The sequence below is a fragment of the Drosophila ficusphila genome, unplaced genomic scaffold (assembly GCF_018152265.1).
Source record: "Drosophila ficusphila isolate 14025-0441.05 unplaced genomic scaffold, ASM1815226v1 contig_106, whole genome shotgun sequence".
NCBI classification, from domain to species: domain Eukaryota; kingdom Metazoa; phylum Arthropoda; class Insecta; order Diptera; family Drosophilidae; genus Drosophila; species Drosophila ficusphila.
Window position 1 is genome coordinate 6,748,549 of NW_025063993.1, and position 13,924 is coordinate 6,762,472.

The 13,924-nt window shown below is 43.0% G+C and overlaps 7 protein-coding genes across 8 annotated transcripts; 3 read left to right on the forward strand and 4 right to left on the reverse strand.

Annotated features, from left to right (window-relative positions):
* Nucleotides 1-1,681: 1,681 nt before the first annotated feature.
* Nucleotides 1,682-3,047, forward strand: LOC108089058 (ras-related protein Rab-43). The gene is made up of 4 exons (XM_017187166.1): nt 1,682-1,999; nt 2,061-2,145; nt 2,330-2,586; nt 2,640-3,047. The coding sequence occupies exons 1-4, from the start codon at nt 1,787-1,789 to the stop codon at nt 2,742-2,744; spliced, it is 660 nt and encodes a 219-aa protein (XP_017042655.1). The 5' UTR covers nt 1,682-1,786; the 3' UTR covers nt 2,745-3,047.
* Nucleotides 3,032-4,360, reverse strand: LOC108089059 (ADP-ribosylation factor-like protein 5A). The gene has a single exon (XM_017187167.2). The coding sequence runs from the start codon at nt 3,828-3,830 to the stop codon at nt 3,291-3,293; it is 540 nt and encodes a 179-aa protein (XP_017042656.1). The 5' UTR covers nt 3,831-4,360; the 3' UTR covers nt 3,032-3,290.
* A 257-nt stretch (nt 4,361-4,617) lies between these two features.
* On the forward strand, nt 4,618-6,974 carry LOC108088998. The gene has a single exon (XM_017187068.2). The coding sequence runs from the start codon at nt 4,695-4,697 to the stop codon at nt 6,786-6,788; it is 2,094 nt and encodes a 697-aa protein (XP_017042557.1). The 5' UTR covers nt 4,618-4,694; the 3' UTR covers nt 6,789-6,974.
* Nucleotides 6,965-8,782, reverse strand: LOC108089002. The gene is made up of 2 exons (XM_017187073.2): nt 8,555-8,782; nt 6,965-8,295 (listed from the first exon to the last, which is right to left on the reverse strand). Exons 1-2 carry the CDS (start codon nt 8,721-8,723, stop codon nt 7,433-7,435), a joined length of 1,032 nt encoding a protein of 343 aa, XP_017042562.1. The 5' UTR covers nt 8,724-8,782; the 3' UTR covers nt 6,965-7,432.
* Nucleotides 8,783-8,859: 77 nt separating this feature from the next.
* Nucleotides 8,860-10,026, forward strand: LOC108089003 (selenocysteine insertion sequence-binding protein 2). The gene is made up of 3 exons (XM_017187074.2): nt 8,860-9,394; nt 9,463-9,683; nt 9,736-10,026. The coding sequence occupies exons 1-3, from the start codon at nt 8,892-8,894 to the stop codon at nt 9,960-9,962; spliced, it is 951 nt and encodes a 316-aa protein (XP_017042563.1). The 5' UTR covers nt 8,860-8,891; the 3' UTR covers nt 9,963-10,026.
* LOC108089001 (gustatory receptor for bitter taste 66a) lies at nt 9,953-11,788 on the reverse strand. Its single transcript, XM_017187072.1, has 2 exons — nt 11,450-11,788; nt 9,953-11,391 (listed from the first exon to the last, which is right to left on the reverse strand). The coding sequence occupies exons 1-2, from the start codon at nt 11,688-11,690 to the stop codon at nt 10,046-10,048; spliced, it is 1,587 nt and encodes a 528-aa protein (XP_017042561.1). The 5' UTR covers nt 11,691-11,788; the 3' UTR covers nt 9,953-10,045.
* A 74-nt stretch (nt 11,789-11,862) lies between these two features.
* Nucleotides 11,863-13,694, reverse strand: LOC108089004 (bax inhibitor 1). Of its 2 annotated transcripts, XR_001771264.2 has the most exons (5): nt 13,417-13,694; nt 12,780-13,233; nt 12,492-12,662; nt 12,320-12,420; nt 11,863-12,104 (listed from the first exon to the last, which is right to left on the reverse strand). XR_001771264.2 is itself a non-coding variant. In XM_017187076.2 (4 exons), exons 1-4 carry the CDS (start codon nt 13,482-13,484, stop codon nt 12,066-12,068), a joined length of 732 nt encoding a protein of 243 aa, XP_017042565.1. In that variant the 5' UTR covers nt 13,485-13,691; the 3' UTR covers nt 11,863-12,065. The 2 variants fall into 2 exon arrangements, 1 of the variants encoding a protein (XP_017042565.1); XM_017187076.2 differs by lacking the exon at nt 12,320-12,420 and having other exon boundaries at nt 13,417-13,691.
* Between the last annotated feature and the right edge of the window lie 230 nt (nt 13,695-13,924).

Here is a 13,924-nt window from a genome sequence, read left to right on the forward strand (position 1 = left end):
GTGTTCGAGAGGCTCTGTGAAATTGCCAATTCGCAGTTTGATTTCCTTGTGCCTGCGGGGAAGGTCTTGAGCTGCGGGGGAGTGAATAAGATTTTCCAGCAGGAAGCTGGTCGAGATGCGAGCAGATTCAGGCATTCCGTGACTCATAGTGAGGGCTTTCCTGGTGGGAAACTAGGTTGCGGGTTGAAACTTCTAAGGCCGTCTATTAATTTCACTTTTGTGCTGCATTGTTCCATGGGCTTTATATAAACATTTTAAAATAATACCAATGTAACGGTTATCAGCTTCAGAAATACAATAAATACTTAATGTGGTTTGTCTTTAAAGATCTCTTCCCATTATAAAATAGGTCACAAAAAAGACTGGGATTATTTTTACAGCACTGCAACATATAAAAATAAAAAATACAACTTTTCTTAAGGGGTTTTAATTGATTAAACATTTTGCTTGCAACTTTCTGCCACACAAATAGTAAATTAGGATTTATTAAGATGAGAATCATGAGTGAACGGACAACGTCCATCAGCATCAGGCTAATCGTGGGACAAGTTCTGGGGCTAGACTTTGGCCCCCAGATCATCTGAGGCTGGCGCAATTAAACTTTCCATGCCGAATGGAGGCGACAGTGCGTGTATCTGGCATGCGGTTTCCAATTCGGTTGGCAATCAAAGCAGTTGGTCAGCTTATTTGCATGAGATGAAATACATAGAACATGTTTCTCGGCCGTTTCCGCTGCGGTTTGAAAGTGAGTCTCGTTTTGATATTTGGGTCAAGGTCTCTATTAGGCAGAAATTTGAAAGAGAAAAACTTGGGGAATTTCCTAGGTACAGGCCATAAATATTTACAATCCCATAAAGCAAACTCTTTAGCGTCAAATGGCGCCATCATCAAAGTACGTGGTGAAAATTTATTGGAGTCCCATGCGTTATCAGAAAGCCTGACCTACGTGATCGCCGCTTTAATCGGGCTATGTACCCCGATTCACATGGATTTGCGCACAAGAGGGCTTTCCATTTGTGAGTAATTGAAAAAAGTGTCCACATATGTACAGCTCTATTGCGTAATGATAACATCTAACAAATAGATTTCCATTTCTAAATGACCAGTGCGAGCTGGCATGTGGCTATTGGAAAATCATGTAAATTTGTTTGTATCAAAATCTTTTTAAGGAAAAAGAGAAAATAATCTTAAATTTGGGATAAAATAACTGTTTTTAATGAAGAACAAACTTTAAGAATTTAGGACAATATATTTTTGCTTAACAAATTCAACCCGTTTGCGAAAGAATAATAATTTGTTTTCATTACGAAAAAAGTCAAAACATTTTCCTATATTTATCGTTTAAAAACACATTTGAATTTAAGATTTAAGTTGCTAATCTTTAAAATGTTATTCATTATCTTAATACGAAAATTCAGAAAAATTTCATTAAAGCTCTTTAAAATAATATGAGATTACTATACTAATCGGTATGTGACTTCTTATTCGTTCACTGTAATAAACAAATCGAATTATCAAAAAGGTATTAATTTTGTTTAATTCGCAGCCCACAAAACAAAGCAAAAGTATTTAAGTAAAATAAAATTCGTTTTTAAAGACATTCGATTATCCAGCCGAAAATTAAAATTATTAATGTATGTATCGATAAGGCGACTATCGATAGCTAACAGCTGTTATTGCGTATCAATTAAACTCAGTTTTGCGACACTCTTTGTTGTCATTGTAAAAGAAAAGAAGGGTCCGCAGGCAAAAGAGACCACTAAGCGGCCAGAACGACGGCCAAGCAATGACTGCCCGCAATCCCCAGACGCTGATGGCACTGCCAAACGAGGAGAACTTTGACTTCTTGTTTAAGATCGTCCTTATAGGTGACTGCGGAACGGGGAAGACCTGCATAGTAGACAGGTTCAAGACAGGGAACTACATAGAACGCCATGGGAATACCATCGGAGTGGACTTCTCCATGAAGACTATCGCCGTGGAGGGCAAGCAAATCAAAGTGAGAAAAGGATAAATGGCCCTCCAAAACCTGATGAATCATATCCTTTCGCCCGTTTCAGCTGCAAATCTGGGACACAGCCGGTCAGGAAAGGTTTCGCACCATTACTCAAAGCTATTATCGCTCGGCCAACGGGGTCTTAATTGGTGAGTCCCAGTATCTTTCGGCTCCGGGGCAAATTCCCATCCATTTGTCATGGCAAATAAGTAATGCTGATAACTACCGAACGCTTTAAAGTAATTGCCTGGCACTGATTTTAATAGCGAACCTCCATATCAGTATCGTGTTTATTTACTTTGTTTTGACAACCATGTGTGCTTGTGCCTACAGTTTACGATATCACCAAGCGGTCTTCCTTCTCCAACCTGCAAAAATGGATCGAGGAGGTGCGGAGATATACGGCTTCCAATGTTTTGATAATCCTGGTGGGCAACAAGTGCGATTTAGAGGATCAACGCGAAGTGGACTTTGAGGAGGCGCGCCAAATGTGTCAATATATACCTGAGATCCTTTTCGTGATGGAAACTTCCGCCAAAGAGAATATGAACGTGGAGGACGCCTTTCGCTGCTTGGCCAACGAACTCAAGGTAGGCTTACCTATTTAAAATGCTTGCTCTAACTAAAGATGTCATTACGACAGCGTCAACACGACGCAAACAATGTGGAGGAAGTGCCGGAGAACACGATCACCTTGGGCCAAGGAAAACCCTTGAAAAGCTGCAGCAGCTCTTGCAATCTCACCTAGACCTTTGACTTTCAGACACCCCGCTTTCTATTTGTGCTTTTATTTTTGTGATCAAATTGTTCTTGTGGCTATATTTTAGTATGCTAATGTTTTAACCTAATCCTAGACACTAACTTTTACACACAACCATGTATTTATTTTAGACGATAGAGTACAAACAATCTCACACATCAGCGAATCGAGCCAACAATGTCAATTACAAGGCAAAATGCTCAGAGAGAAAAAATACGTCCACTTCTCTTTTTGTAATTTGTATTCAATTTGATACGCGACAGTGTCGAAATAAACTCGTTTATTTTGTAATTTTATTGGAAGTATCGTAGTTAATTGGCTTAGCTCCTAGACATATTATCCATATACACGTAGATTTAAATCATTGAGGGGTCTCTCCGTTCAGACATATTTTACACTTAATAAAATTGGCTTGGCAACAGCTTTTCAAACAATTTGGAAACGCTTAAAAACTGTTTATCAAAATTGGTTTACTTTTCCTAGACATCTAGTTGTTTAATGATTAATTAGCTAGTGCGTAGCATGTGTGGCGGGTCATTTGTTCTTGATGCGCTGCACGATCCACTCCAGTCCTTGATACAGGCCTTCGCCGGTAAGCGCACAGCAGGCCTGGATGTGCCACTGGTGCTTCTTAATGGAGGTGAGGTCAAGTTGTCGGGATATTTCCGCCGCCGACATTGAGCCCTTGAGGTCCTGCTTGTTGGCGTAGACTAGCAGACTGGCCTTGCTCAGATCCTCGTGCTGCAGCATCCGGTAGAGCTCTTCCCGAGTGACAGCCAGTCTTTCCCGATCCGTCGAGTCGATGACCATGATCACCAGCTCCGTGTTCGTGTAGTAAGTGCTCCAAGCGGCACGAAGGCTTTGCTGACCTCCAAGATCCCAAACGAGGAAGTGAATATTTCGCCAGACGACCTCCTCAACATTGGAGCCGATCGTGGGACTGGTGTGGACCACTTCGTTCATTAAAAACTGGTACAGGATGGTTGTCTTGCCCGCGTTGTCCAATCCCACCATCACCAGCTTGTGCTCCTCGTTCCCAAACATCCGCCAGAGCCGCGATAATAGCAGTCCCATATTTTTAATTATGCTGCAGCTGCCGTCTTGTATTGTTATTTTTCCTGATTTGTGATTTGATTTCTGGCGATGACGGCGAATGCCTCACACACACAGGTTATCGGTTTGGCTGTGTGTATGCGTGCGAATGCGAGGTGCGTACGCTGGAGGTCTGTGCGACCGTGTGGGTGTAAGTGAACGTGAGGCTTTGTTGTTGTTTCTTTGAGGGAAGGCGAAGGCCGAACGGTAAATTATTCACATTTAACTTTGCACTCCACACATACACGCAATTTTTGTTGTTGGCTTTGCCAAATGGTGAACTGTTTTTTGGGGGTTTGCTTGGCAACTTCCTGGCGGTTTTCCGTGGGTGGTTTCCTTTTTTCCTCGCAACAATTGGCGCTGCTTTGTTTTGGGTCACAATGTTCTAAAAGCTGCCGTTGTCGTTAATTAAATTAACGCAGTTTTAATTAAAAAAGTAAACAGTAAAAGTGATTAATTAACATCACTTAGAATCGATAGGCTGCTATCGATAACGGAAGGCAGTGTGAAATAAAGCCCTTAGATTAAACAGACCGTTCGCAGTGTTTGAAAGTTTGGCTGCAAATCATATGATCATCCTTTACTAAGGTCTGTTAATAACTGTTTGCATTTCATAGCTATAAGATCAGCAGCATAAACTTGAAACCAAACCATAACCATAACATAAAAATTAATTTAGATATGACTTGTGATATTTTTCATTGACGGTTCACAAACTGCGACCCAAATTTTTCTCGTTTCCCCGCACTATCCATCCTGAAGTGTGACCAGCAATCTAGCGGTCATCTGTTCGTGGCGACTGTTGTTGTTTTTTTCTGCCCGCTAATTAGCTTCGCACCGGTTGCAATGAAAATATTTGCTTACCTGCTGCTATTGGCCATCCACATCAACGGTTTACACGCCTCTAGGTCCTCCACATCCCAGCACGCGATTATAAGCGAGTGCCCCGGCCACAGTGTGCCCCAAATCCGAGCAGAAGCGGCGGACTCGGAAATCTCGCTGCTTTTCTACTACGTGTCCTGGGCCAGTGAGGCACGTCAGGCTCGCTTGGTCTACAATGGCCTGGCCCACTACTACCAGGAGTACGCCTTCTTCGGGGCCATCGACTGCTGGCATCTGCAATGCAACTGTAGCCGCACGTTGATGCCAGCGCCTGGAGTCGTCGGTGCAGGTGGTTATCCAGACAAGTGGCCAACGCTAGTCGTTCGCTATGGACAGAAGCAAATGCTGCAGTACCAGGGCGCCTGGATTTTCGAGGAACTTGCCCGGTTCATGAACCACCTGCTCCACCCCCTGGATCGGGCGCACAGCGGTCAGGAGCTGGCAGCCATTCGAAAGCACTCGGATGCAGTGGTTCTGGGCCTGCTAGAATCGCCGGACGATCAGGCCTACAAACGGTACCTGGCTGCTGGACTGCGCTGGCTGGAATTGGATCCGGAAAGGAATATCCGCTTTACCGTAAACTTCGGCAGCAGTGCCAAGAAGATGATGAAGGCGCCGGACACCAGACTGCCGCAATTGTTAGTGATCGACAGTCGGAATGGAGTGCATGCTTTTAATAGTACTTCCAGCGATTGGAAAACAATTGACATTCTGCGCTGGGTGCGAAACACTTTAAAGAACATGTCGCTGTTTTCCAACGGTTATGGTACTCCCATGACCATTGCCATGAAGGCGCGGCATGTTCCCGTGCTTGCCATGGCAGTACGAATGAATCAGAATCACCATGCCAGTGTAATGGGCGAGGAGATGGCCACCGCTCAAAAAAAACAATCTGAGGGATGTGAGGACTTCTGGAACAAATCAGAGGAGCAGGAGGAAGAATCATTCTCCATAATGCAAGTTCCCAAGGAGCTCTTTCCCGAGACGGGACAAGGGCATTGTTGTTTTCAAGCTTTGCAGAGAAAAAGAGCAACTTTGGCCAACTACTATCGTATAAACAAGTACCTTAATCACCTTTGGCGGCAGTACGCTCACCAGAATCACATAAAAAAAAGAAGTGTGCCTTCATTACTTGGGCTTCACTCGCGTAATCTTTGTTTGGCTCACACGCAGCATGGAACGCCAGGCATGAAGATCGGCATTGCCAAGATGGTCACCAAGTACGGTCAGCTTATATGGCAGCATTCAGCAGAGCACGCTGCTCACAATCGGTCGCTGGGAGTGGTGATATTCGATTCATTCAAGTATCGGGACTATTTGCATCAGCTGGGGATTCAGCAGCACCATCAGCAGGTCCAGGTTTTCATCGTGGACGCGGCAGAGGAGTCGTTGTACGTGATGCCACAGCAACATACGTTCTCATATGTGGCGCTTAAAGATTTTATACGTCAGTTTTACGCCAAAACTTTGCCCAGAATTCATAGAAATGCACCGGCCACTGTGGATTTGGAGTTCGACAAGAATTACAACAGACAAATGTTGCTGCAGACGCTCCAGCGACCCAACGCAACCAACGTGGTCTTTATGCATCGTCCTGACTGCGCATTGTCTGCCGTTCTGTCACAAGCTTTCCTCCAAGTTTCGGCTCTGCTCAGCAGCCCCGAGGTGCACTTCGTGCGCTTCGACAGTCAGTCCAACGATCTGCCCTGGGAACTGGCCATGCCGACAACACCCTCGTTGATTGTCTTCCCTCAGTCAAAGCCGACCGAATCCGTGGTGTTTCCCAACGATGTAAGGATCGATGTCCAAAGTATTTTTGCCTTTGTGATAGCCCAACTGGAACCGGAACAGCAGGTGCGTTCGGTGCTAGTCAGTTGCAAAAGGCGGATGCGGAACGTGCGAAGCTGTCTGGACTTTGCCCGAAACCTGGTGCTTCAGCACGTCAGTCAGTACCTAAAGTTCTGGGAGATCTACGAGCGGGAAAGGGACGTCATACTCTCCCACTTAAAAGAACTTAATGACCTGCACATGTCTATCGAAAGCAGCATTCGGTTATAGCGAAATCCCCCGCAACGGAACCTAAGTTAGTACTTGCTGTTAAAAATTCCAGGGTAAGCAGCTGCTTGTCAGCTCTTATGTAGCACGTAAGTCCAAAGTTGTCTCATCTTAAGATATAAATGTAAAATATAAAACTCATAGATGTAGCAAGTAACGCAATAATAAAAACAAATCAATTTAGTTCAAAATATTTATATATTTTTCTCAGAATTAAAGAATAAGAACAAAATGAGTATATGTATGTATTGGACTTTGAAAAATTGACTCTCCCTACTCAGCTGCGTTTGCATTTTTCAGCCAATTGTTTATTTATTCGCGTCGAACTCGAAAAAAAAATGATTAGCAAAGAAACTTCATGAGTTTTTTGTAATAGAAATCCCAAATCAGAGAACACTGGTATTCAGTTTAAAGAATAAGAACAAAATGAGTATATGTACATATGTATTGGACTTTGAAAAATTGACTTTCCCTATTCAGCTGCGTTTGCATTTTTCAGCCAATTGTTTATTTATTCGCGTCGAACTCGAAAAAAAATGATTAGCAAAGAAACTTGATGAGTTTTTTGTAATAGAAATCCCAAATCAGAGAACACTGGTATTCAGTTTAAACCACGATTTGTTGGTTAAATAATAATAATTCAAAAATTAAAAAAGTTCCAGCGCATGGGAATAGTTGCCACTTGACTGAGCCACACGAAGTTTTTGTAGCAAAACCTCAGCGATGAGTCGACATTTCTTTTTTTCATCATTATTCATTCGACTGAGTACGTTATGTCCCCGTGCCAAAAAAAAATCCAGCCTACCAGCTCGAAGATGATCCACCAAATGGCCCCACATCTCCACCAAAAGAGTTCCAAGATCTCTTTGCCAGTCAACACTTCCAATTCGGTGGAGCAATACGGATTTTAACATGTAGCTAGACAGATGCGGTAGGTTCGAAACGTGGGCATCCCGCAATCCCTTCATCAGCCGCAAAACGTTCTTCAAATTATCCGAGCCCTTCATGATTTCACGCTCCCAATGCGGTGCACAAACCATAAAGGATGTTTTCGATTTGTATTTTGCCTTACCCTTCTTTTGCGGAATGGCAAACCAAGGCCAGTCGTCGCGAATCTGAGTAGGAACTGGTGGAACTGCCAACGGCCACTGCTTTCCAGAGAATTCGAACGCCGGCACCAAATCAAAGGATATGGTGCGACTTCCGCACACAGCTTCAATGGTGTGGGCACATCCGTATCCCTCAAGTGTATAATTCAATCTGTAGACTCGGGCACTGCTAGTGGTAACCATAAGATTCGGCTTAAATACTTTATGGAATGCATCTCGCAACCAATCTTGAAGTAAAATTCGATGAACGCGTTGGCTCTGCGATATGGCAGAATTCACTTCCAAAAAAACAAACGCATCGTTACCATAGAAATTCGGGCGTATAGAAAAAGGAAACTTAAGTTTCATATGTAGATCAAATTCATCGGGTACGTTTAGCTTCACGCGATCTAAGTAACTTCCTGAAAAAAATATTATAATTTATTTTATTATTTACTATCATTTACATATATTTTTTTATATTAGATATAACTCTTTAAGTTACAGTCAATTATAATTTAGTTTAGCACGCTGTTCTAGGAAAATATGCAATTATTTGGAAATAAACTCTTCACCAAAATCTCTATTAATGAATTTTCTGTTTCTGTTTTTTTTTTTGAACATACACATTTTTTTAACTTGTAATTATGTATCATTTTCAATCAAAGCTGAATAACTTACCACCCAGGCTGAGACCATCAAAAACATCCCGAAAAGTTGTATCTACTCCTTTCAGTTCCTCAATCACATAATTTTGAATTTCCTCGGCATCTTTTGTATACTCGGAACGGCTCTTATCAGAAATTAATAATTTCTCCAAAATTTTTTGTAAATGCGTAGCGAAACTCATTTTAACGAGAAAAACTGAAGCTAAGCGAAGAAGGTTGTGAAGACAAATGATGAGAATATCTCTGGGTTTCCCCTTTTTAAGCTGTCTGCCAGCGCTTCCTTCATTATAATCAGCTGTGGTGAAAACATGTTCTCACCACTGTTTGCTTTTACCAACACTGTTTTAGAGATGTCGCGAAGTTCGGACAAGTTAAATTTTATAGATCAAAACACTTTCGACAAAATCCGAGATACGGAGGCTAAGGATGCAGAAACCAAGATCACTCCTCGTAGCTCCAAGTTCAAAAGCAAACACAGAAAACCGGAGCAACAACCTACGCTTCTTGATTTTCTCGTCAAGCCGCGACCAAGCACACAAAGGCAATTGAAATCAAGGAAACTGAAGAAGCCTCATTTAACCATATCAAGAGGTATTTATACAGCAACCAAAGCCAAGGGCAAGACGCGACTGAATCATAAAAAAAAGGTTACAAAGTTGAAAAAGTCCGTATGCAGTTATCGATCTTTAAAAAAAACGGAAGGAAAAGTCGCCGTGCAGAAAGTTGAAAATATTGCGGAAGACTCACAAGAGATCCAGCAGGAAACTATACCAGTAGAACGGCGATTTCAGAAGCTATCCCTTGTTGAGCCCACAAAGGAAATCCATTCCATACACTCCCGACGTTTCAGAAGGTCTGGCTGCTCTTATTTTGACTTGAGGAGAAATACCATGCATATTTATTTTTGTGTAATTTCTGCAGCTATTGTGACAACTGCACCCGCCCGCGCCTAAGGGTGTTGGCCATACAATTGCTCAAGGAGCTGGATCGGTTTCAGAAACGCGCTTTCGCCAAAAACGAGATCAAGGCGCGGGCACACCCCCGCCTGGTCTTGGGTTTTCGAGAGGCTCTGGCCAGATTGAGGATCAACAAGGTGAAACTTTTAATTGTGGCCACCGATTGTGAGGCCTGTCCAGGAGAAAGTGCGTTATCCCACCATTTCCAAGGCACATAACTGACCATTTTGCTTTATAGGTGGCCTGGACGAGACTATAGACGGCTTAAAATTTCAGTGCCAGCAGCACAGTGTACCCTACTGCTTTCCATTGGTCAGGAGAGAGCTGTCCTATGCCCTCCAGAAACGGGCACAGATCTCCTGCGTGGCAATCCTGGACTTCGATGGAGTAAACGCCATCTACGTTGATCTTCTCAACGAATTGGACGACGCTCGAGCCGAATACAAACGCCGAACTGCGTCGTGAGAGTTTATTTAGTGCCAGATACATAATAAAAGTGCCAAGATGTGCCTTATACTTTGAAAAAACATCAACATCCATGCAAAGATCTAGCCCGTCGGGGTAAGCATGGTGGTGGTCACCATATCGTGCAATGTTGAGCTGCCATTGCCCATATCGCTAGCCGCTCCAACTAAGCCGGCGGTGTCATTCAGCGAGTTAAAAGTTTGAATGGCTTCTTTGGCCTGCTGAGCGGCCAAATTGAACTGGATCAAGATGATCAGGTAGCTGGTGATCCCACCACTTACTCCATAAAGTGTCTCCATGTCCAGGGTAAAGAAGCCGCAGGCAGAGAAGTCCACTGAGTGGTTAAGCAGCTTCAGCGACAAGTGGTTCACTATTTCGTAGAGAAGGTTATCATCCGCCACCACACCGCACTTATGGAGACTAATCCCAGTGCGTTTAGAGGCCTGGGATGTCTTCCAGCTTAGGTAGATGAGGTACACACACTTTCCGGACGTATAACTTAGTGCGATGACCGTGATGAATGGATTCTTGGCGGAGCGAAAAAGCGACGGAATCGACTGGTACTGAGTAGCGCAGTAAAGAAAATACAATTGTGCGGTAAAAATAAGAAATCCATAGGCCATTAGGGCCAAGATGGGATAGCTCCACAGCTCGTTCATGGCCTTGCCGATCTCACAGATCTCGTCGTGCACTTGGCACAGGTTGTTCAGCTTCTCCTCCACTTTGGCTGCATTTCCCAGCTCGCTTTCATGAACCATGTTGGAGGCAAGGGGATTCGGTGGAGGTTTACCTGTCGCCGCATCGATTAGCTCACCAAATGAGTTCATCGAGTGGGCCACCGGTGCCACCTTATTCTTTCCCGAGCCAGAGACAGAACTTTTTCCGATAGAACCCATGTCGAGGCCCCCAAGTTCCTTGTACAGATACTCTAGATTGCTATCATACTGGGGCGGCTGCGAGCTGTCTAAAGGAGGTGCTGTCTCCTGGTCTCCGCGGAGCCACATCTTATATTTCTCGTGCGTGGCGACCAGCTCTTCCAGAGTATCGTTTATGGCCTCGAAACGCTCCTTCAACGCATACAATGAAACGGCAAACCAGATCTTGTCCAGCGTGTTGATGAATGTGGGTATGGCGGATACAATCCACAGCAAGGACATCCACTGCGAATAGTCCACCAGTTTGATAAAGGTGGCCAATAAAATAGACAACTCAAAGATGACCGTCATGATGAGCATAATCCGGATCCGCCGACCAATTGTGCTGTTATCTATCACACATTTTTCTTTGTACAAACGCTCGTCCACAAGGCGAATGCGCTCATAAAGCTCTCCTAACCTGCCTTGGTTTCGGAGGGCGGTCAACTGGTCAGTGGCCATCATAATGAGTCCAATATAGGTCAGGAACAAGCCAATAACGAAGGTCAAGGTGCCTGCGGAAAGATAACAAAACATGAGTTTACTCCTTTCCAAAGTCTATGCTTCACTGACTCTGAGAAGCCTTGAGCGTGCGGTCCTCCTCCCCAAACGAATAAATTAGGACATTATAGAGAGCCACGTAGACAACCAGAGTGCCAATCATGTAAACCATTCCATTACGGGATTTCTCCAGCAGGTTTCTCGATCGAAACTTTTCCAGGTCCTGAGGCAAAATCCCGGCTATTTTCGATATAAAGAACAGTTGCTGGAACTGCTGCAGCAGGGGTTGAACTAGATCTTCTGACTGTGCCATGTCGTCCGTCGGAAACTAGAACTTTGAATGACCAACTTCGGCCAACGTTAAACCATTACTTGCAACTTGCACTTAGCCTAATTAAATGGACCCCCTGTCCCCAATCGATACAATCAACATGGTCAATCTACGCCACGTTTGGTTAATTCCATTTACATAGAAACATATTACGGATGGTTTACTGTAGTGGCTTTTATTGAATAGGGAATTTGCATGGGTTTCATATTAAATATTTGTGTATAAATTTAAAGCCAAATGTACACGGCATTTTTCTATTTCGTAGGCGATTAAATTTTAAAAAAGATATTACTGCCAACCTTTTTAAACCTTGTCAGATGTTTTTGTTGTGGTGGTTGGCATCCTTAAGCCTCATTCTTAGTTTTTCTTACGGCGTTCATTCTGTTTTCGCTCCTCCTGCAAGAAATTAGAAGCCTTACTGAAACGATTTCCAGTTAAACTTTAAAAGCTAAGGTTATAAATATAGTTTCACAGACAGCAAGAAAACTTTGCAAAAAGTTTCATTCGCAGTTCCCGGAAATAAATATACTTCCCACAAATGGTTAAAAAGACCTAATGATTCTAGGCTGACATTGTGAAGGTATACTTATCGCCTTGGCTACACGAAATACCGTTTGAAAAGGTTTTTCACGGCGAATTTCATTATGGAAAACTTTTGCAAAGTGATCAGCGACTGTTGGCATGAAGCGCCTTAAACCATGAATGTCTTGAGCTAAGTAAGGTGGCCATATAGCAACTTATAAAAGGAACAAAAGTATACAAGGAACAGCCCAGAAAGCCTACCTTCTGCGTCAGGATAATTAGTAAACGGCGGAACATGCTCAGCACATCGAAGAACAGATCTAAAGCATGCTGCACTACATCTCGGTTTCCATTCCGGCACTTCACTACTATGTTTTGGGTGTCGTAGACGATGAAAGCAGCCATCACAAAAACGCCGACGTAAAGTTGAGTCTAAAAGCAGAAAACATTTATTTAAAGTTTCCTCAAAAATTTAAATAATTATTATAACAGAAAGTAGGAAGAAATATATATTAAAAAAACCTTTTTTAAATATAATGTTGCACTTACCACTTGCACGAAGTAGGACTTAAAGACCATATTAAAGAGACTCAGTAGGGCCATGGTATTAATGACGCTGACCAACATTCCGCCGAGATAAAGATATTTTCCCTGCTCGGCTAGCAGAGCAGCCAAAGATAGCGTAATGAAGGTGACAAATGTGCCGGTGAGAGCCGAAAGAATTATGGCCGGATTAATGCTGCATATATAGCCGAGAAGCGGTCCAAGAGTCTGACCGGAGCAGAATCCAAAGGCATACAGCATACTCAATCGCGTATAGTAGTTCTTTCCGTCGTCCTTGTAGAAGTGAAGACCCAGGACCAGGATCAAAGTGGCCACTGCCGCCAGAACCCCCAGGTCGAGGAAGTCGCGCATCTGGAGCAAGGCTCCCATCGCAGTGGCGGCGGCAGTGCTGCCCAGGACCATGTACACCTTAGACAGGTGTTCGCGCACGTAGGGCTCACTGGTGGGGAAATAAGAGGGAGGGTCATTAGTATGCCACCACTTGTTTCAAGGCTCATCGATCCGATGACCGACCGACCAACTGTTGATGTGGTTTGATACCAAAACAACACGTCAGTGTTACGCATTTTGGACCTCAGACTTTAGAATTGCCCACATGCATGTAATATTTAAGTATACTTACTAACGGTCGCCGAGGCCGTTCATGAACGTCTGGAATCGTTCATGGATATTGTTCGCAGTCTCTGCCATTATGGTCTTTTTTTTTTTTTACTTGCTTTTCCTATTTATCAGTTATAGTTTGCTTGTCGATCAAACGGAGGAGTGAATGTGAACTAAAAGGCGTAAAGTTTTGAAGCTGACTGTTGATATTATTGGCCTACTTGAGCAAAGCTGTATTTTCTTCGTTTTCTTTTATGTATTTCACAAAATTTTCTTCACTTTTATCAGGTTACAGTGTTGCAAAACCTTTAAAAGTCAAGATTGCTGACACTCTTATGTTTATGGCCAAATTTGGATATTCATTTTCAAAATTTAAAATTAATATAAAAATGGTTTGAAAACTATTTATGATGTTTTCTATATTTTTAGAATTCACCCGAATTTTTAAACAAATTTGATTTTCAATTTTCAAAAATTTAAACTTGGTTGATGAAAAATATTATAAGACAAAAATCGTCCACAATATCGCA